This window comes from Oncorhynchus mykiss, chromosome 15, assembly GCF_013265735.2.
Source record: "Oncorhynchus mykiss isolate Arlee chromosome 15, USDA_OmykA_1.1, whole genome shotgun sequence".
In the NCBI taxonomy this organism is placed as follows: Eukaryota; Metazoa; Chordata; class Actinopteri; order Salmoniformes; family Salmonidae; genus Oncorhynchus; species Oncorhynchus mykiss.
This window is the reverse complement of record NC_048579.1, coordinates 74,102,929-74,125,789: the sequence shown is the minus strand read 5'-3', so window position 1 is coordinate 74,125,789 and position 22,861 is coordinate 74,102,929. Positions and strand designations below refer to the sequence as shown.

At 46.6% G+C, this 22,861-nt stretch overlaps 1 protein-coding gene across 1 annotated transcript in view; it reads right to left on the bottom strand.

Moving 5' to 3' along the window:
- The window catches only part of LOC118938852 (high mobility group protein HMGI-C-like), a 104,859-nt gene that overhangs the window by 6,159 nt on the left and 75,839 nt on the right, over positions 1-22,861 (bottom strand). Inside the window, exon 4 of the mRNA XM_036945350.1 lies at positions 6,763-6,792. Within this exon, the coding sequence (XP_036801245.1) occupies positions 6,763-6,792 (30 nt within the window). The remainder of the gene's footprint in view (positions 1-6,762; positions 6,793-22,861) is intronic.

Here is a 22,861-nt window from a genome sequence, read left to right as displayed (position 1 = left end):
ACATATCTACCTGTCTCCTCATTCAAACTACACATATAACTGTCTCCTCATTCAAACTACATATCTAACTGTCACTTCATTCAAACTACACATATAACTGTCTCCTCATTGAACTACATATCTAACTGTCTCCTCATTCAAACTACATATCTAACTGTCACTTCATTCAAACTACATATCTAACTGTCTCCTCATTCAAACTACATATCTACCTGTCTCCTCATTCAAACTACATATCTAACTGTCTCCTCATTCAAACTACATATCTAACTGTCACTTCATTCAAACTACATATCTAACTGTCTCCTCATTCAAACTACATATATAACTGTCTCCTCATTCAAACTACATATCTAACCGTCTCCTCATTCAAACTACATATCTACCTGTCTCCTCATTCAAACTACATATCTAACTGCCTCCTCATTCAAACTACATATATAACTGTCACATCATTCAAACTACATATCTAACTGTCTCCTCATTCAAACTACATATCTACCTGTCTCCTCATTCAAACTACATATCTAACTGCCTCCTCATTCAAACTACATATATAACTGTCACATCATTCAAACTACATATCTAACTGTCTCCTCATTCAAACTACATATCTAACTGTCTCCTCATTCAAACTACATATCTAACTGTCTCCTCATTCAAACTACATATCTACCTGTCTCCTCATTCAAACTACATATCTACCTGTCTCCTCATTCAAACTACATATCTAACTGCCTCCTCATTCAAACTACATATATAACTGTCACATCATTCAAACTACATATCTAACTGTCTCCTCATTCAAACTACATATCTAACTGTCTCCTCATTCAAACTACATATCTAACTGTCTCCTCATTCAAACCACATATCTAACTGTCTCCTCATTCAAACTACATATCTAACCGTCACTTCATTCAAACTACATATCTACCTGTCTCCTCATTCAAACTACATATCTAACTGTCTCCTCATTCAAACTACATATCTAACTGTCTCCTCATTCAAACTACATATCTACCTGTCTCCTCATTCAAACTACATATCTAACTGTCTCCTCATTCAAACTACATATCTAACCGTCTCCTCATTCAAACTACATATCTAACTGTCTCCTCATTCAAACTACATATCTAACTGTCTCCTCATTCAAACTACATATCTAACTGTCTCCTCATTCAAACTACATATCTAACTGTCTCCTCATTCAAACTACATATCTACCTGTCTCCTCATTCAAACTACATATCTAACTGTCTCCTCATTCAAACTACATATCTAACTGTCTCCTCATTCAAACTACATATCTAACTGTCTCCTCATTCAAACTACATATCTAACTGTCTCCTCATTCAAACTACATATCTAACTGTCTCCTCATTCAAACTACATATCTAACTGTCTCCTCATTCAAACTACATATCTAACTGTCTCCTCATTCAAACTACATATCTAACTGTCTCCTCATTCAAACTACATATCTACCTGTCTCCTCATTCAAACTACATATCTAACTGTCTCCTCATTCAAACTACATATCTAACTGTCTCCTCATTCAAACTACATATCTAACTGTCTCCTCATTCAAACTACATATCTAACTGTCTCCTCATTCAAACTACATATCTAACTGTCTCCTCATTCAAACTACATATCTACCTGTCTCCTCATTCAAACTACACATCTAACTGTCTCCTCATTCAAACTACATATCTAACTGTCACTTCATTCAAACTACACATATAACTGTCTCCTCATTGAACTACATATCTAACTGTCTCCTCATTCAAACTACATATCTAACTGTCACTTCATTCAAACTACATATCTAACTGTCTCCTCATTCAAACTACATATCTACCTGTCTCCTCATTCAAACTACATATCTAACTGTCTCCTCATTCAAACTACATATCTAACTGTCACTTCATTCAAACTACATATCTAACTGTCTCCTCATTCAAACTACATATATAACTGTCTCCTCATTCAAACTACATATCTAACCGTCTCCTCATTCAAACTACATATCTACCTGTCTCCTCATTCAAACTACATATCTAACTGCCTCCTCATTCAAACTACATATATAACTGTCACATCATTCAAACTACATATCTAACTGTCTCCTCATTCAAACTACATATCTACCTGTCTCCTCATTCAAACTACATATCTAACTGTCTCCTCATTCAAACTACATATCTACCTGTCTCCTCATTCAAACTACATATCTACCTGTCTCCTCATTCAAACTACATATCTAACTGCCTCCTCATTCAAACTACATATATAACTGTCACATCATTCAAACTACATATCTAACTGTCTCCTCATTCAAACTACATATCTAACTGTCTCCTCATTCAAACTACATATCTAACTGTCTCCTCATTCAAACCACATATCTAACTGTCTCCTCATTCAAACTACATATCTAACCGTCTCCTCATTCAAACTACATATCTACCTGTCTCCTCATTCAAACTACATATCTAACTGTCTCCTCATTCAAACTACATATCTAACTGTCTCCTCATTCAAACTACATATCTACCTGTCTCCTCATTCAAACTACATATCTAACTGTCTCCTCATTCAAACTACATATCTAACCGTCTCCTCATTCAAACTACATATCTAACTGTCTCCTCATTCAAACCACATATCTAACTGTCTCCTCATTCAAACTACATATCTAACTGTCTCCTCATTCAAACTACATATCTAACTGTCTCCTCATTCAAACCACATATCTAACTGTCTCCTCATTCAAACTACATATCTAACTGTCTCCTCATTCAAACTACATATCTAACTGTCTCCTCATTCAAACTACATATCTACCTGTCTCCTCATTCAAACTACATATCTAACTGTCTCCTCATTCAAACTACATATCTAACTGTCTCCTCATTCAAACCACATATCTAACTGTCTCCTCATTCAAACTACATATCTAACTGTCACTTCATTCAAACTACATATCTAACTGTCTCCTCATTCAAACTACATATCTAACTGTCTCCTCATTCAAACTACATATCTAACTGTCACATCATTCAAACTACATATCTAACTGTCTCCTCATTCAAACTACATATCTAACTGTCACTTCATTCAAACTACATATCTAACTGTCTCCTCATTCAAACTACATATCTAACTGTCACTTCATTCAAACTACATATCTAACTGTCACTTCATTCAAACTACATATATAACTGTCTCCTCATTCAAACTACATATCTAACTGTCTCCTCATTCAAACCACATATCTAACTGTCTCCTCATTCAAACTACATATCTAACTGTCACTTCATTCAAACTACATATCTAACTGTCTCCTCATTCAAACACACCCCTGGGGGGGGGGGACTCTCTTCATAACACAACACACCCCTGGGGGGGGGGGGGGGGGAACTCTCTTCATAACACAACACACTCCTGGGGGGGGGACTCTCTTCATAACAACACACCCCTGAGGGGGGGACTCTCTTCATAACACAACACACCCCTGGGGGGGGGGGGAAGGAACTCTCTTCATAACACAACACACCCCTGGGGGGGGGGGACTCTCTTCATAACAACACACCCCTGGGGGGGGGACTCTCTTCATAACACAACACACCCCTGGGGGGGGGGGGGGGGACTCTCTTCATAACACAACACACCCCTGGGGGGGGGGGCTCTCTTCATATCTTCATAACACAACACACCCCTGGGGGGGGGGACTCTCTTCATAACACAACACACCCCTGGGGGGGGGGGGCGACGACGACGACACACACAACACAACACACCCCTGGATAAACATTTATCTACCGTTTCTAAAGCCACTCAGACCCAAGTCCGTCAGACAGTCATTGAGGTTTGTTTTGACTAACAAAACCGTCCGTACACAAAGACTACGCCAAATGACATCTCCATCTGAGAGGGGATTTACAGTGTGTGTGTGTGTGTGTGTGTGTGTGTCGCAGGGATAGGAGTGGAGAAGACAGGGAGATTCCTCACAAAGCACAAGATCGTTTGTGATGGCTCTAACATCTCCTCACACACTTAGGGTCTTAGCTAGTCTCCAGGCCATCGCCTCCAACCACACACACACACACACACACACACACACACACACACACACACACACACACACACACACACACACCTACAGTACAGTAACCCCTGACTCACCCCAAACACCTACAGTAACCCCTGACTCACCCCAAACACCCACAGTACAGTACAGTAACCCCTGACTCGCCCCAAATACCTACAGTAGAGTACAGTAACCCCTGACTCACCCCAAACACCTACAGTACAGTAACCCCTGACTCACCCCAAACACCCACAGTACAGTAACCCCTGACTCACCCCAAACACCCACAGTACAGTAACCCCTGACTCACCCCAAACACCCACAGTACAGTAACCCCTGACTCACCCCAAACACCCACAGTACAGTAACCCCTGACTCACCCCAAACACCCACAGTATAGTAACCCCTGACTCACCCCAAACACCCACAGTACAGTACTGCTTCTCTTTCCTGATGGCTTCTCTGTTCTCTCCTGCTCTCCACAACAAGCCAACAAAACACCAAGGTTCACCTTTCCATCGATCCTGACTAGTCTCCCAGTCCCTGCCGCTGAAAAACATCCCCAAAGCAGGATGCTGCCACCACCACCATGCTTCACCACAGGGGATGGTGCCACCACCATGTTTCACCACAGGGGATGCTGCCACCACCATGCTTCACCACAGGGGATGGTGTCACCACCATGCTTCACCACAGGGGATGGTGCCACCACCATGCTTCACCACAGGGGATGGTGCCACCACCATGCTTCATCACAGGGGATGGTGCCACCACCATGCTTCACCACAGGGGATGGTGCCACCACCATGCTTCACCACAGGGGATATTGCCACCACCACCATGCTTCACCACAGGGGATGGTGCCACCACCATGCTTCACCACAGGGGATGCTGCCATGTTTCTTTCAGATGTGACGCTTGGCATTCAGGCCAAAGAGTTCAATCTTGGGTTCATCAGACCAGAGAATCTTGCTTCTCATAGTCTGAGAGTCTTTAGGTGAATTTTGGGCCTGGGCCTTTTACTGAGGAGTGACTTCCGTCTGGCCACTCTACCATAAAGGTCTGATTGGTGGAGTGCTGCATAGAAGGTTGTCCTTCTGGAAGGTTCTCCCATCTCCTCAGAGGAACTCTGGAACTCTGTCAGAATGACCACCGGGTTCTTGGTCCATTCTCACCCCGATTGCTCAGTTTGGTCGGGCGGCCAACTATAGGAAGAGTCTTGTTCTTTAATTTAAGAATGATGGAGGCCACTGTGTTCTTGGGGACCTTCAATGCCGCAGACATTATTTGGTACCCTTCCCCAGATCTGTGCCTCGACACAATCCTGTCTCGGAGCTCTACGGACAATTCCTTCGACCTCATGGCTTGGTTTTTGCTCTGACATGCACTGTCAACTGTGGGACCTTATATATACAGGTGTGTGCCTTTCCAAATCATGTCCAATCAATAGAATTTACCACAGGTGGACTCCAATCAAGTTATAGAAACATCTGAAGGATGATCAATGGAAACAGGATGCACCTGAGCTCAATTTCCAGTCTCGTAGAAAAGGGTCTGAAAACTTCTGTAAATAAGGTATTTCTATTTATTATTTTTTATATACATTTGCTTTCTAAAAACTTGTTTTCACTTCGTCATTATGGGGCATTGTGATGTCATTATGGGGTATTGTGATGTCATTATGGGGTATTGTGATGTCATTATGGGGCATTGTGATGTCATTATGGGGTATTGTGATGTCATTATGGGGTATTGTGATGTCATTATGGGGCATTGTGATGTCATTATGGGGTATTGTGATGTCATTATGGGGTATTGTGATGTCATTATGGGGTATTGTGATGTCATTATGGGGTATTGTGATGTCATTATGGGGTATTGTGATGTCATTATGGGGTATTGTGATGTCATTATGGGGCATTGTGATATCATTATGGGGCATTGTGATGTCATTATGGGGTATTGTGATGTCATTATGGGGCATTGTGATATCATTATGGGGTATTGTGATGTCATTATGGGGTATTGTTATGTCATTATGGGGTATTGTGATGTCATTATGGGGTATTGTGTGTAGATTGATGAGGAAAAACATGAATTTATTCCATTTTAGAATACGGCTGTAATGTAACAAAATGTGGAAAAAGTCAAGGGGTCTGAATACTTTTCCAAATGCACGGTATGTGTGCTTATGTGTAGGTTTAGTTGCCTAGACTGAGAGGTCCTTGTGTACAGTAGGGATGCATCCCAAATAGCACCCGATTCAGACAGACAGACGTGTGACAGACAGCCAGCCAGACAGACAGACTGTCACGGCAGGGTAGAGCGTTGGACTAGTAACCGGAAGGTTGCACGTTCAAACCCCTGAGCTGACAAGGTACAAATCTGTCGTTCTGCCCCTGAACAGACTGTTAACCCCACTGTTCCTAGACCGTCATTGAAAATAAGAATTTGACTTGCCTAGTTAAATAAATAAATAAAGACAGACAGGGTTGTGGAAATGGAAATGTCGGTGGTGGCGGGGGTGTTAGGATACAACCCACTGGGCATAGATGTCAACTCAACGTCTATTCCACGTTTGTTCAAAGTCATTTCATTGAAATGAGGTGGAAACAACGTTGATTCAACCAGGCGCGTGTCCAGTGAGAATCCTTCATGTCACATACCTGAGTTGGCTTTTGGACCACCTGCTTTGGCTGCAAAGAGGAAAGAGAGAGAGAGAGAAGAGGGTTAAAATTCATCCTGGACCAATGATTTCAAGAGAACATCATTACATGCCTGTTTAATTCACTCTGAAAAGTGGAGACGTCGTAGACAATAAACATCACTGAAGACTTCCTGTCCAGCCCTGATCTTACAGATACTTCCTGTCCAGCCCTGGTCTTACAGATACTTCCTGTCCAGTCCTGGTCTTACAGATACTTCCTGTCCAGCCCTGGTCTTACAGATACTTCCTGTCTAGCCCTGGTCTTACAGATACTTCCTGTAAAGCCCTTGTCCTACAGACACTGCTGTTTTTGGAGGCGGAGTCGTGTTCGCTAGCGAAGAGAGATTTGCGGTGATTTACTAACAATAAGTGAATTGTTTCGTTTCATTTAGACAAGTTGCTTAGCCTAGCTAGCTAAAACGGATCAAAGTTGGTTAGAAACCCTTTAAACTAATCTGCTAGCAACTATGATTCTGTCCTAGGAGGTGGAGGAGCAGAAGGAGGTGGAGGAAGAGGAGGGAGATGACTAACAAAGCTCAGATTGTGTCTCCTAGGACAGGAAGTATCTGTAAGACAAGGGCTAGACAGGAAGTATCTGTAAGACCAGGACTGGACAGGAAGTATCTGTAAGACCAGGACTGGACAGGAAGTATCTGTAAGACCAGGGCTGGACAGGAAGTGTCTGTAAGACCAGGGCTGGACAGGAAGTATCTGTAAGACCAGGACTGGACAGGAAGTATCTGTAAGCCAAGCGTACTGTGTACACACACACACACACACACACACACACACACACACACACACACACACACACACACACACACACACACACACACACACACACACACACACACACACACACACACACACATACACATTCCATGCCCCCTGGGTGGGGATGGTTGTGAACAGCTGGTGAGTTCTGTGCCAGCTCTGTGTTGGATGCCAGCGGTCGGTGTGTGTGTATGTACGTGTGTGTGTGTGTGTGTGTGTGTAAGTGTGTGTGTCTAATAGTAACATGGTAAACGTCAACACCGGATGGGGTCGGGACCGAGGCACTCCAACACTGGCCATAAAGGAACATCTGAAAGACGCTGGTTCCCCATTCTGATGGAACTGGAAATACACTAACAGGATACACCCCCAGGACCCTATTCCCTATGTAGTGCGCTACTATAGACCCTATTCCCTATGTAGTGCATTACTTTTGTTGTGTACAATATAGGGAATAGGGTGCAGTGTGAGAAGCAGCCATAGGATACACATATTATAACAAGCAGACACTGAAATGGTACCCTATTCCCTATATAGTGCACTACTTCTGACCAGAGCTGTTCTGTCACAGATTCCACCCTATTCCCTATATAGTGCACTACTTCTGACCAGAGCTGTTGTGTCACAGATTCCACCCTATTCCCTATATAGTGTACTACTTCTGACCAGAGCTGTTGTGTCCAGATTCCACCCTATTCCCTATGTAGTGCACTACTTCTGACCAGAGCTGTTGTGTCACAGATTCCACCCTATTCCCTATGTAGTGCACTACTTCTGACCAGAGCTGTTGTGTCATAGATTCCACCCTATTCCCTATGTAGTGCACTACTTGGTTGGGTTGTGGGTGTATATCAGACAACCTTCAGACAGGTCTGGGTGTATATCAGACAACCTTCAGACAGGTCTGGGTGTATATCAGACAACCTTCAGACAGGTCTGGGTGTATATCAGACAACCTTCAGACAGGTCTGGGTGTATATCAGACAACCTTCAGACAGGTCTGGGTGTATATCAGACAACCTTCAGACAGGTCTGGGTGTATATCAGACAACCTTCAGACAGGTCTGGGTGTATATCAGACAACCTTCAGACAGGTCTGGGTGTATATCAGACAACCTTCAGACAGGTCATACGAATTATCTTCATTCTCTAGCCTCCCTTTTAGGCTAAAATCTGCTTCTAGAAAAAAAAGAGGAACCTCGGTAGAGGACCTACGGTAAAGGACCTACGGTAGAGGACATAAAGGACCTACGGTAGAGGACCTACGGTAAAGGACCTACGGTAAATGTCATAAAGGACCTACGGTAAAGAACCTACGGTAAAGGACCTACGGTAAAGGACATAAAGGACCTACGGTAAAGAACCTACGGTAGAGGACCTACGGTAAAGAACCTACGGTAAAGGACCTACGGTAGAGGACCTACGGTAAAGGACCTACGGTAAAGGACATAAAGGACCTACGGTAGAGGACCTACGGTAAAGGACCTACGGTAAATGTCATAAAGGACCTACGGTAAAGAACCTACGGTAAAGGACCTACGGTAAAGGACATAAAGGACCTACGGTAAAGAACCTACGGTAGAGGACCTACAGTAAAGGGTCGCACACTGACCACCGCATGTGGATCTCCCGCTCATCTACCGATCGTTCAGCGCGCTGTTGATGCCCGACTGACGACATATTCTCACAATTCTACATGTAAAATTGGTTTGCACTCGGCTCGTAAAATTATAGCCGGCACTCTGTTCAGAGGTGCTAAGTACTCTCAGGAGACAAATGCTATTGGTGCGTGTGTCCGAGCCTTGAAAGGGTTTCTTTGGCTGTCCTCGAAGGAGAACCTGTTAAGGAACCTTTTTGAGTTCAAGAACCCTTTTTGGATTCCATGTAGTGTAGAACACTTGCCACAGAGTGCATTTTACCTGGAACCCAAGAGGGATCTTCAAAGGGTTCTCCTGATGATAGTCAAAGTACCCCTTTTGGAACCCTTTTGGGTTCCAGAACCCTTTTGGATTCCATGTACCATAGAACAACGCCACAGAGTGTTTGACCTTTTTACCAGAGTGTACTGGGACTTAAAGGAATAGTCATCTCTGGTTTGGGTCACAGGGTCCATCCAAAATGGCACCCAGTTCCCTGTATAGTAGGACAGCCAGAGGGTAGTGTCGGTAATAGTGCACTAGATGTGATGGAAATAGGGCTGTTATTTGGGATACAACCAGAAGGTAGCCACAGGGTCACGGTTTTGTGATCTCTATCTTTAATGGTGTGAGTTTAAACACGAACGATGCTGAAGAGAAACCTGCTGATGCTGTTGTTTACTCCGTTACTATGTTACCGTGGGCCGTCACGGAACACACACGCACCACAGGAGGTTGGAGGCACCTTTACATGGGGAGGACGGGGCTCGTGGTAATAGCTGGGGCGGAGTCAGTGGAATGGTATCAAACGCATGAAACACATGATGCCATGAAAGAAAGATGGCGTCGGAGAGGATGGCTGTTGTCTTATCGGCTCTTAAACAACTGTGCTATTTTGCTTGTTTTTCTCGCATCGTTTGTTTAATTAATTTTGTTCGTAATGTTGCCGCTATCGTCTCTTATGCCCGAACAGAGCTTCTGGACATCAGAACAGCGATTACTCACTTCAAATTGGACAAATAATCTTTCTTTAATGAGTCGGACGGGAAGGATGTACTCCGAAACACCCGAACAGGCCCTCATCTCCGTCATTCGCAGGAGAAAGAAATAGAGGTTTCGCCGGAAAGAGATCGGGGTGCATTGTGAGGATCAGGCAACGAGTGGCAAATCTGCCTTTTGCCATCTCTACTGTTAGCCAACGTTCAATCGCTGGGAAATAAATGGAATAACTGAGAGCACGTATATCCAATGGAACAGCAGCCTCTGGTAAGACACGGGGCGGTGGCCTAGGTGTATTTGAAAACAACAGCTGGTGCACGATATCTAAGGAAGTCTCGAGGTAACTTAAAATCAGTTTTACCTCATTTCTATCAGCATGTTAAATGTTCAACCAGAGGGAAAAAAAACTCTAGACCTCCTTTACTCCACACACAGATACAAAGTTCTCCCTCTCCCTCCTTTCAGCAAATCTGACCATAATTCTATCCTCCTGATTCCTGCTTACAAGCAAAAATTAAAGCAGGAAACACCAGTGACTAGATCAATAAAAAAGTGGTCAGATGAAGCAGATGCTGAGCTACAGGACTGTTTTGCTAGCACAGACTGGAATATGTTCTGGGATTCTTCCGATGACATTGAGGAATACACCACATCAGTCACTGGCTTCATCAATAAGTGCATCGAGGACGTCGTCCCCACAGTGACTGTGCGTACATACCCCAACCAGAAGCCATGGATTACAGGCAACATTCCACTGAGCTAAAGGGTAGAGCTGCCGCTTTCAAGGAGCGGGACTCTAACACGGAAGCTTATAAGAAATCCCGCTATGCCCTCCGACGAACCATCAAACAGGCAAAGCATCAATACAGGACTAAGATCGAATTGTACTACACCGGCTCCGACATTCGGCGGAGTGTGGCAGGGCTTGCAAACCATTACAGACTACAAAGGGAAGCACAGCCGAGAGCTGCCCAGTGACACAAGCCTACCAGACAAGCTAAATAACTTCTATGCTCGCTTCGAGGCAAGTAACACTGAAACATGCATGAGAGCATCAGTTGTTCCAGAAGACTGTGCGATCAAGCTCTCCGCAGCCGATGTGGGTAAAGACCTTTAAACAGATCAACATTCACAAGGCCGCAGGGCCAGACGGAATACCAGGACGTATACTCAGAGCATGCGTTGACCAACTGGTCAATAACTGGTTCAATAACATTTTCAACCTCTCCTTGTCCGAGTCTGAAATACCAACATGTTTCAAGCAGACCACCATAGTCCCTGTGCTCAAGAACACTAAGGTAACCTGCCTAAATGACTACCGACCCGTAGCACTCACGTCTGTAGCCATGAAGTGCGTTGAAAGGCTGGTCATGTCTCACATCAACACCATTATCCCAGAAACCCTAGACCCACTCCAATTTGCATATCACCCCAACAGATCAACAGATGATGCAATCTCTACTGCACTTCACACTGCCCTTTCACAACTTGACTTAAGGAACACCAGTGTGAGAATAAATATCTTAAAAGTCCTTATATAAAACAAAGCAGACAGCCACATTCTCTAGTATTTTTTAAAATGTATTTACAGAAAGCCAGGGGTGCGCTACAACACTCAGACATCATTTACAAACGAAGCATGTGTTTAGTGAGTCCGCCAGACAAGAGGCAGCAGGGATGACCGGGGATGTTCTCTTGATAAGTGTGTGAATTAGACCAGTTTCCTGTCCTGTACTTTTGGGTGTCAGGGGGAACGTAAGGAGTAAAAAGTACATAATTTGCTTTAGGAACGAAGTAAAGTAAAAGACTACCTGGTCTAACAGAACACTACCTGGTCTAATAGAACACTACCTGGTCTAATAGAACACTACCTGGTCTAATAGAACACTACCTGGTCTAATAGAACACTACCTGGTCTAACAGAACACTACCTGGTCTAACAGAACACTACCTGGTCTAATAGAACACTACCTGGTCTAACAGAACACTACCTGGTCTAACAGAACACTACCTGGTCTAACAGAACACTACCTGGTCTAACAGAACACTACTCTAATAGAACACTACCTGGACTAATAGAACACTACCTGGTCTAACAGAACACTACCTGGTCTAATAGAACACTACCTGGTCTAACAGAACACTACCCGGTCTAACAGAACACTACCTGGTCTAATAGAACACTACCTGGTCTAATAGAACACTATCCGGTCTAACAGAACACTACCTGGTCTAACAGAACACTACCTGGTCTAACAGAACACTAACTGGTCTAATAGAACACTACCCGGTCTAACAGAACACTACTCTAATAGAACACTACCTGGACTAATGGAACACTACCTGGTCTAACAGAACACTACCTGGTCTAATAGAACACTACCTGGTCTAATAGAACACTACCTGGTCTAATAGAACACTACCTGGTCTAATAGAACACTACCTGGTCTAACAGAACACTACCTGGTCTAACAGAACACTACCTGGTCTAATAGAACACTACCTGGTCTAACAGAACACTACCTGGTCTAACAGAACACTACCTGGTCTAACAGAACACTACTCTAATAGAACACTACCTGGACTAATAGAACACTACCTGGTCTAACAGAACACTACCTGGTCTAATAGAACACTACCTGGTCTAACAGAACACTACCCGGTCTAACAGAACACTACCTGGTCTAATAGAACACTACCTGGTCTAATAGAACACTATCCGGTCTAACAGAACACTACCTGGTCTAACAGAACACTACCTGGTCTAACAGAACACTAACTGGTCTAATAGAACACTACCCGGTCTAACAGAACACTACTCTAATAGAACACTACCTGGACTAATGGAACACTACCTGGTCTAACAGAACACTACCTGGTCTAATAGAACACTACCTGGTCTAACAGAACACTACCTGGTCTAATAGAACACTACCTGGTCTAACAGAACACTACCTGGTCTAACAGAACACTACTCTAATAGAACACTACCCGGTCTAACAGAACACTACCTGGTCTAACAGAACACTACCTGGTCTAATGGAACACTTTAACTACGTATCTAATAGAAGGTGTAGAGGAGAGAGGATTTTTGTGGCTCTAGGTAGAGGGGGACATTCTGATAGGATATAGACACTACGGTATGGAACACAGTGTTGGGGATGGAGAAGTTAGAGGGTGGATCGTAATGCATCATTTAGTAAATGCCACAGACCTCCATGAAGATGAGAGAGAGAGGGAGAGTAATGTTTACTGTTCATTATGATTGTTCATTTCACTTTTGTTTATTATCTAGTGAAATTTAATTGAGAAGTTCCATGTAATATTATTAGTGACGAGACAGACAGAGACAGACACAGAGACAGACACAGAGACAGACAGAGAGAGGGACAGAGACAGGGACAGACAGACAGACAGACAGACAGACAGACAGACAGACAGACAGACACAGAGACAGACAGACACAGAGACAGAGACAGACACAGAGACAGGGACAGACACAGAGACAGGGACAGACAGACAGACAGACAGACAGACAGACAGACAGACAGACAGACAGACAGACAGACAGACAGACAGACAGACACAGAGACTGACAGAGACAGACACAGGGACAGAGACAGGGACAGACAGAGACAGGGACAGACAGAGACAGACAAACAGAGACAGACAAACAGAGACAGGGACAGAGACAGGGACAGACAGAAACAGGGACAGACACAGAGACAGGGACAGGGACAGACAGAGACAGGGACAGACAGAGACAGACAAACAGAGACAGGGACAGAGACAGGGACAGACAGCCTTTCCACTCAAAGCCAAGTAGGGCAACGGTCAATTCCCTACTTCTTTCCAAGCGGCTCTTGGATGCCAGTTACAAGCTCTGCCACATCCTGTTTCTAGAAGAATAACAACAGCCACAGTGTCTGTCTGTTAGCATTCCAAACAGCACCCTATTCTCTACTTAGTGCACTACTTTAGACCAGGGTCCATAGGGGTAGTGCACTACTTTAGACCAGGGCTCATAGGGGTAGTGCACTACTTTAGACCAGGACCCATAGGGGACTAGGGTTCCATTTGGGAGGCTGTAACAACGAGGCGGAGCTGAAACAGGAACATGAGCAAGACGTAGTGTCTGTTCTGATGTACAGGATCCACTTCATAGAACGACACTTCTTGGAAAGAGAAAAAAAAAACATCTAGATAAATTCTCTCTCTCACTTCCTCTCCCGTGTTCCCAGTCGTTCTCTCTCTCCTTCCTGGAATGCACCAGACTTAGTTTGTGCCAGAGCCAACCTGTTTCCTCCCCTCCCCTCCCCCCCTCCCCCCTCCCTCCCTCCCCCCTCCCTCCCTCCCTCCCCCTCCCTCCCTCCCTCCCTCTCCCTCCCTCCCTCCCTCTCCCCCTCCCTCCCTCCCTCCCTCCCTCCATGCGTTATATCAGAGGAGTATCAGCAAGATAAGCAGGTATGTCAGACAGGAAGTGACATCTTGTTCCAGTCTTTCAGCTGGTCCGAACACTACCAGCTTCACTGTAATCAGTCCACTATGGGCCCTGGTCAGAAGTACACTCTTTAGAAAAAAGGGTTCCAACAGGTTCTTCCACTGTCTCCCACAGGAGAACCACGTAGAACCCTCTCGGGGGGGAAATGTTTCTACATGGAAACCCGACCGAGTGCTACCTAAAAGGGTTCTTCCACTGTCTCCCACAGGAGAACCACGTAGAACCCTCTCGGGGGGGGAAATGTTTCTACATGGAAACCCGGCCGAGTGCTCCCCAAAAGGGTTCTTCCACTGTCTCCCACAGGAGAACCACGTAGAACCCTCTCGGGGGGGGAAATGTTTCTACGTGGAAACCCGACCGAGTGCTCCCCAAAAGGCTTCTCCTATTGGGGGACAGGCGAAGAACCCTTTTAGGTTGTATATACTGTAGCTCCCTTTTCTTTTAGGAAGAGCGTAGTGTATATATGTATGTTGGGACTTAACACTGCTGTGGTATAAACAGCGCAGGATGAACCGTATTCTATTAGAAACGTCTAGCCCTGAATGCTGATTGACTGCCCGTATACCACGGGTCTGACAAAACATCTATTCTTACCGCTATACTTACGTTAGTAACCAGTTTATAATCGCAATAAGGCACCTCGGGGGGGGGGGGGTTTGTGGGATACGCGATGCGTCGTGCCCTAAAGAACAGCATTTGGCCGTGGTATATTGGCCATACACCACACCCCCTCGTGCGTTATTGGATAATTAGCCCTATCACCCTCTGATGTCATACTGTACATCACCACACAACTAACCATTTACTTCCTGATGGAAAACTGGGGGACTGATAGATAGGTGTCGTCGTGGAGTTAGGACGCTCCTGGCACAGGTAGCCCGGACACCGGGCTCACAGGTAGCCTGGACACCGGGCTCACAGGTGGCCTGGACACCGGGCTCACAGGTAGCCCGGACACTGGGCTCACAGGTAGCCTGGACACTGGGCTCACAGGTAGCCTGGACACCAAGCTCACAGGTAGCCTGGACACCGGGCTCACAGGTAACCTGGACACCGGGCTCACAGGTAGCCTGGACACCGAGCTCACAGGTAGCCTGGACACCGAGCTCACAGGTAGCCTGGATATCGGGCTCACAGGTAGCCTGGACACCAAGCTCACAGGTAGCCCGGACACCAAGCTCACAGGTAGCTTGGACACTGAGCTCACAGGTAGCCTGGATACCGGGCTCACAGGTAGCCTGGACACCAAGCTCACAGGTAGCCTGGACACCATGCTCACAGGTAGCCTTGACACCAAGCTCACAGGTAGCCTGGACACCGGGCTCACTGGTAGCCTGGACACCAAGCTCACAGGTAGCCCGGACACCAAGCTCACAGGTAGCCTGGACACCAAGCTCACAGGTAGCCTGGATACCAGGCTCACAGGTAGCCTGGACACCATGCTCACAGGTAGCCTAGAGTCCAAGCTCACAGGTAAGCTAACAGCTAAGCTAATAGGTAGCCTTGATACCAAGTTAACAGCTAAGCTAATAGGTAGCCTTGATACCAAGTTAACAGCTAAGCTAATAGGTAGCCTTGATACCAAGTTAACAGCTAAGCTAATAGGTAGCCTTGATACCAAGTTAACAGCTAAGCTAATAGGTAGCCTACATGGCACCAATCCTGATCAATATCCAAAGGTAGGTGTGAGGGAGCAGCTGCAAGTCAGGGCAGATTCTGAGTGGTGCTGAGGGCAGAACTAAGGACTAACCCAAGTTAGAGAACAACAATCCCACACTGACTGAGAACCTGGCAGGTTGTGCCAGTTTAAACCCCCAGCTTGTACCAAGAGGAGGATTTAACTTCATAAAGACATACCTACTGTAAGCCCACCTAGGCTCTCTCTCTCTCTCTGAAAACCTTTACAGTCCTCACTCTCCCTCTCCTTCTCTTTCTCTCTCTAACTCGCTCCCTCTCTCTCTCTCTCTCTCTCTCTCTCATTCTCTTGCTTTTACTCTCCCTCTCTCTATCTCCTTATCTCTCTCCTTCTCACCCTCTCTACCTTCTCTCTCTCTCTTTCTCTCTCTTTCACTCTCTCTCTCTCTCTCCCTCTCTCTTTCCCTCTCTCTTTCTCTCTCTCCCTCTCCCTCTCTCTCTCCCTTTCTCTTTCTCTCTCTCTCTCCTCTTGCTTTTTCTCTCCCTCTCTCTATCTCCTTATATCTCTCTCTCTCTCCTTCTCACCCTCTCTATCTTCTCTCTCTCTTTCTCTCTCTCTCTCTCTGACACATCCAGGAGACTGGCTGGCTGCCCCATAGAACTAGGATGAGTAGAACAGGCTGGACATCCCCATTCAGGTCAGTAGACCAGGCTGGGCATCCCCATTCAGGTCAGTAGACCAGGCTGGACATCCCCATTCAGGTCAGTAGAACAGGCTGGACATCCCCATTCAGGTCAGTAGACCAGGCTGGGCATCCCCATTCAGGTCAGTAGACCAGGCTGGACATCCCCATTCAGGTCAGTAGACCAGGCAAATTACCACAGTCAGAGGTCGGGCTCATAGGAATGGCTTAATGGTTTCCATGGTTTCCATGTGATTCCATTCACTCCCTTCCAGCTATCATTATGAGCTGTCCTCCCCTCTCCAGCCTCCTGTGACTTCCTTTTCTCTCTCTCTCTCCCTCCCTCCCTCCCTCCCTCCCTCCTCTCTACCTCCCCCTCACCCCTCTCCCCTTTCCCCCCCTCTCTCCCTCCCCCCTCTCCTCTCTCCCTCCTCTCTACCTCCCCCTCACCCCTCTCTCCTTCCCCCCTCTCTCTCCCACCCCCTCTCTCTCCCTCCCCCCTCTCTCTCCCTCCCTCCCCCTCTATCCCTCCCCCTCTACCCCACCTCTCCCCCCCTCTCCCTCCCTCCCACCTCTCTTCCTCCCCCTCTCTCTCTCTCTCCCCCACTCCTCTCCCCCACTCCTCTCCCCCTCCCTCCTCTCCTCTCTCCCTCCTCTCTACCTCCCCCTCACCCCTCTCTCCCTCCCCCCCTCTCTCTCCCTCCCTCCCTCCCCCTCTACCCCACCTCTCCCCCCTCTCCCTCCCTCCCACCTCTCTTCCTCCCCCTCTCTCTCTCCCCCCCTCCTCTCCCCCCTCCCTCCTCTCCTCTCTCCCTCCTCTCTACCTCCCCCTCACCCCTCTCTCCTTCCCCCCTCTCTCTCCCTCCCCCCTCTCTCTCCCTCCCCCCCTCTCTCTCCCTCCCTCCCTCCCCCTCTACCCCACCTCTCCCCCCCTCTCCCTTCCTCCCCCTCTCTCTCTCCCCCCCTCCTCTCCCCCCTCCCTCCTCTCCCCCCTCCCTCCTCTCCCCCCTCCCTCCTCTCCCCCCTCTCTGAACTGTTATTTTTTACAGCTCTTCGGAGACCCAATTTTGTGGAAGTACCAAGAAAATAAATCTGCCTGCTGGGTTGGAGGGCTGGGAGGGGGGAGTTGTCCGTCATTAAACTTGACCCCGCTGGCTACTTCCCTATATCCAGCTAGGTGGTTACGGGGCAGCTGGGTTCACAGGACTGAACAGAAGAAAAATTAAACCTTATCTGGCAACATACGCATCAGGATCTGGCAACTCCTCAGCAGTCACTCACTCAGTCACTCAAGTCACACAGACCTGTTCTGTTTTGGAGGAGATTCTTATTACACACACACGCACGCACGCACACGCACGCACGCACGCACGCACGCACACGCACACTTCTTTGTTGTCTGGGTGTCTAGAGGACTGACGCTAACTCTCCCATATGGACAGATGGAGGCTATGTGGAGTTATCATACCTTTTGCTACCAAACGCTTTTATTTTGAAAAAACAAACAAACATCTAGTTCACTAGAAGTTGTATTCATGTTTTCGTTGTGTTTGTTGTTGTAGAGGAGAGGATCTTTGTAACTCTAGTGAGATAAATAAATAAAACACTATTTGTTTACAACACACAGTAAGTGAAACGTTCTGGTAACTAGCAAGTGATATCAAATCAAAATCAAATCAAAATGTATTGGTCACATATTCAGCAGATGTGATTGGTCACATATTCAGCAGATGTGATTGGTCACATATTCAGCAGATGTGATTGGTCACATATTCAGCAGATGTGATTGGTCAGATATTCAGCAGATGTGATTGGTCACATATTCAGCAGATGTGATTGGTCACATATTCAGCAGATGTGATTGGTCACATATTCAGCAGATGTGATTGGTCACATATTCAGCAGATGTGATTGGTCACATATTCAGCAGATGTGATTGGTCACATATTCAGCAGATGTGATTGGTCACATATTCAGCAGATGTGATTGGTCACATATTCAGCAGATGTGATTGGTCACATATTCAGCAGATGTGATTGGTCACATATTCAGCAGATGTGATTGGTCACATATTCAGCAGATGTGATTGGTCACATATTCAGCAGATGTGATTGGTCAGATATTCAGCAGATGTGATTGGTCACATATTCGGCAGATGTGATTGGTCAGATATTCAGCAGACGTGATTGGTCACACATTCAGGGTATTGATTGGACTATAGTTCAGGGTACTGGGGGAGGCTAGTAACAGTGACTATAGTTCAGGGCAGGGTACTGGGGGAGACTAGTAACAGTGACTATAGTTCAGGGTACTGGGGGGAGACTAGTAACAGTGACTATAGTTCAGGGTACTGGGGGGAGGCTAGTAACAGTGACTATAGTTCAGGGCAGGGTACTGGGGGGAGGCTAGAAACAGTGACTATAGTTCAGGGTACTGGGGGAGACTAGTAACAGTGACTATAGTTCAGGGTACTGGGTGGAGACTAGTAACAGTGACTATAGTTCAGGGTACTGGGGGGAGACTAGTAACAGTGACTATAGTTCAGGGTACTGGGGGGAGGCTAGTAACAGTGACTATAGTTCAGGGTACTGGGGGGAGACTAGTAACAGTGACTATAGTTCAGGGTACTGGGGGGAGGCTAGTAACAGTGACTATAGTTCAGGGTACTGGGGGAGACTAGTAACAGTGACTATAGTTCAGGGTACTGGGGGGAGACTAGTAACAGTGACTATAGTTCAGGGTACTGGGGGGAGACTAGTAACAGTGACTATAGTTCAGGGTACTGGGGGAGGCTAGTAACAGTGACTATAGTTCAGGGTACTGGGGGAGACTAGTAACAGTGACTATAGTTCAGGGTACTGGGGGGAGACTAGTAACAGTGACTATAGTTCAGGGTACTGGGGGGAGGCTAGTAACAGTGACTATAGTTCAGGGTACTGGGGAGAGACTAGTAACAGTGACAATAGTTCAGGGCAGGGTACTGGGGAGAGACTAGTAACAGTGACAATAGTTCAGGGCAGGGTACTGGGGGGAGGCTAGTAACAGTGACTATAGTTCAGGGTACTGGGGGAGGCTAGTAACAGTGACTATAGTTCAGGGCAGGGTACTGGGGGAGGCTAGTAACAGTGACTATAGTTCAGGGTACTGGGGGGAGACTAGTAACAGTGACTATAGTTCAGGGTACTGGGGGAGACTAGTAACAGTGACTATAGTTCAGGGTACTGGGGGAGGCTAGTAACAGTGACTATAGTTCAGGGTACTGGGGGGAGACTAGTAACAGTGACTATAGTTCAGGGTACTGGGGGGAGACTAGTAACAGTGACTATAGTTCAGGGTACTGGGGGGAGACTAGTAACAGTGACTATAGTTCAGGGTACTGGGGGAGACTAGTAACAGTGACTATAGTTCAGGGTACTGGGGGGAGACTAGTAACAGTGACTATAGTTCAGGGTACTGGGGGGAGACTAGTAACAGTGACTATAGTTCAGGGTACTGGGGGGAGGCTAGTAACAGTGACTATAGTTCAGGGTACTGGGGGGAGACTAGTAACAGTGACTATAGTTCAGTGCAGGGTACTGGGGGGAGACTAGTAACAGTGACTATAGTTCAGGGTACTGGGGGGAGGCTAGAAACAGTGACTATATTTCAGGGTACTGGGGGGAGACTAGTAACAGTGACTATAGTTCAGGGTACTGGGGGGAGGCTAGTAACAGTGACTATAGTTCAGGGTACTGGGGGGAGGCTAGTAACAGTGACTATAGTTCAGGGTACTGGGGGGAGGCTAGTAACAGTGACTATAGTTCAGGGTACTGGGGGAGGCTAGTAACAGTGACTATAGTTCAGGGTACTGGGGGAGGCTAGTAACAGTGACTATAGTTCAGGGTACTGGGGGGAGGCTAGTAACAGTGACTATAGTTCAGGGTACTGGGGGAGGCTAGTAACAGTGACTATAGTTCAGGGCAGGGTACTGGGTGGAGGCTAGTAACAGTGACTATAGTTCAGGGTACTGGGGGAGACTAGTAACAGTGACTATAGTTCAGGGCAGGGTACTGGGGGAGGCTAGTAACAGTGACTATAGTTCAGGGTACTGGGGGGAGACTAGTAACAGTGACTATAGTTCAGGGTACTGGGGGGAGGCTAGTAACAGTGACTATAGTTCAGGGTACTGGGGGAGACTAGTAACAGTGACTATAGTTCAGGGCAGGGTACTGGGGGGAGACTAGTAACAGTGACTATAGTTCCGGGCATGGTACTGGGTGGAGGCTAGTAACAGTGACTATAGTTCAGGGTACTGGGGGAGACTAGTAACAGTGACTATAGTTCCGGGCATGGTACTGGGGGAGGCTAGCAACAGTGACTATAGTTCAGGGTACTGGGGGAGACTAGTAACAGTGACTATAGTTCAGGGTACTGGGTGGAGGCTAGTAACAGTGACTATAGTTAAGGGTACTGGGTGGAGGCTAGTAACAGTGACTATAGTTCAGGGTACTGGGGGAGACTAGTAACAGTGACTATAGTTCAGGGTACTGGGGGGAGACTAGTAACAGTGACTATAGTTCAGGGTACTGGGGGAGACTAGTAACAGTGACTATAGTTCAGGGCAGGGTACTGGGGGAGACTAGTAACAGTGACTATAGTTCAGGGCAGGGTACTGGGGGGAGACTAGTAACAGTGACTATAGTTCAGGGCAGGGTACTGGGGGGAGACTAGTAACAGTGACAATAGTTCAGGGCAGGGTACTGGGGGGAGACTAGTAACAGTGACTATAGTTCAGGGTACTGGGGAGAGACTAGTAACAGTGACAATAGTTCAGGGCAGGGTACTGGGGGGAGACTAGTAACAGTGACTATAGTTCAGGGTACTGGGTGGAGGCTAGTAACAGTGACTATAGTTCAGGGTACTGGGGGGAGGCTAGTAACAGTGACTATAGTTCAGGGTACTGGGGGAGACTAGTAACAGTGACTATAGTTCCGGGCATGGTACTGGGTGGAGGCTAGTAACAGTGACTATAGTTCAGGGTACTGGGGGAGACTAGTAACAGTGACTATAGTTCAGGGCAGGGTACTGGGGGGAGACTAGTAACAGTGACTATAGTTCCGGGCATGGTACTGGGGGAGACTAGTAACAGTGACTATAGTTCAGGGTACTGGGTGGAGGCTAGTAACAGTGACTATAGTTCAGGGTACTGGGTGGAGGCTAGTAACAGTGACTATAGTTCAGGGTACTGGGGGGAGACTAGTAACAGTGACTATAGTTCAGGGTACTGGGGGGAGACTAGTAACAGTGACTATAGTTCAGGGTACTGGGGGAGACTAGTAACAGTGACTATAGTTCAGGGTACTGGGGGAGGCTAGTAACAGTGACTATAGTTCAGGGTACTGGGGGGAGGCTAGTAACAGTGACTATAGTTCAGGGTACTGGGGGGAGGCTAGTAACAGTGACTATAGTTCAGGGTACTGGGGGGAGGCTAGTAACAGTGACTATAGTTCAGGGTACTGGGGGAGACTAGTAACAGTGACTATAGTTCCGGGCATGGTACTGGGTGGAGGCTAGTAACAGTGACTATAGTTCAGGGTACTGGGGGAGACTAGTAACAGTGACAATAGTTCAGGGCAGGGTACTGGGGGGAGACTAGTAACAGTGACTATAGTTCAGGGTACTGGGGGGAGGCTAGTAACAGTGACTATAGTTCAGGGTACTGGGGGGAGACTAGTAACAGTGACTATAGTTCAGGGTACTGGGGGAGACTAGTAACAGTGACTATAGTTCAGGGTACTGGGTGGAGGATAGTAACAGTGACTATAGTTCAGGGTACTGGGGGGAGACTAG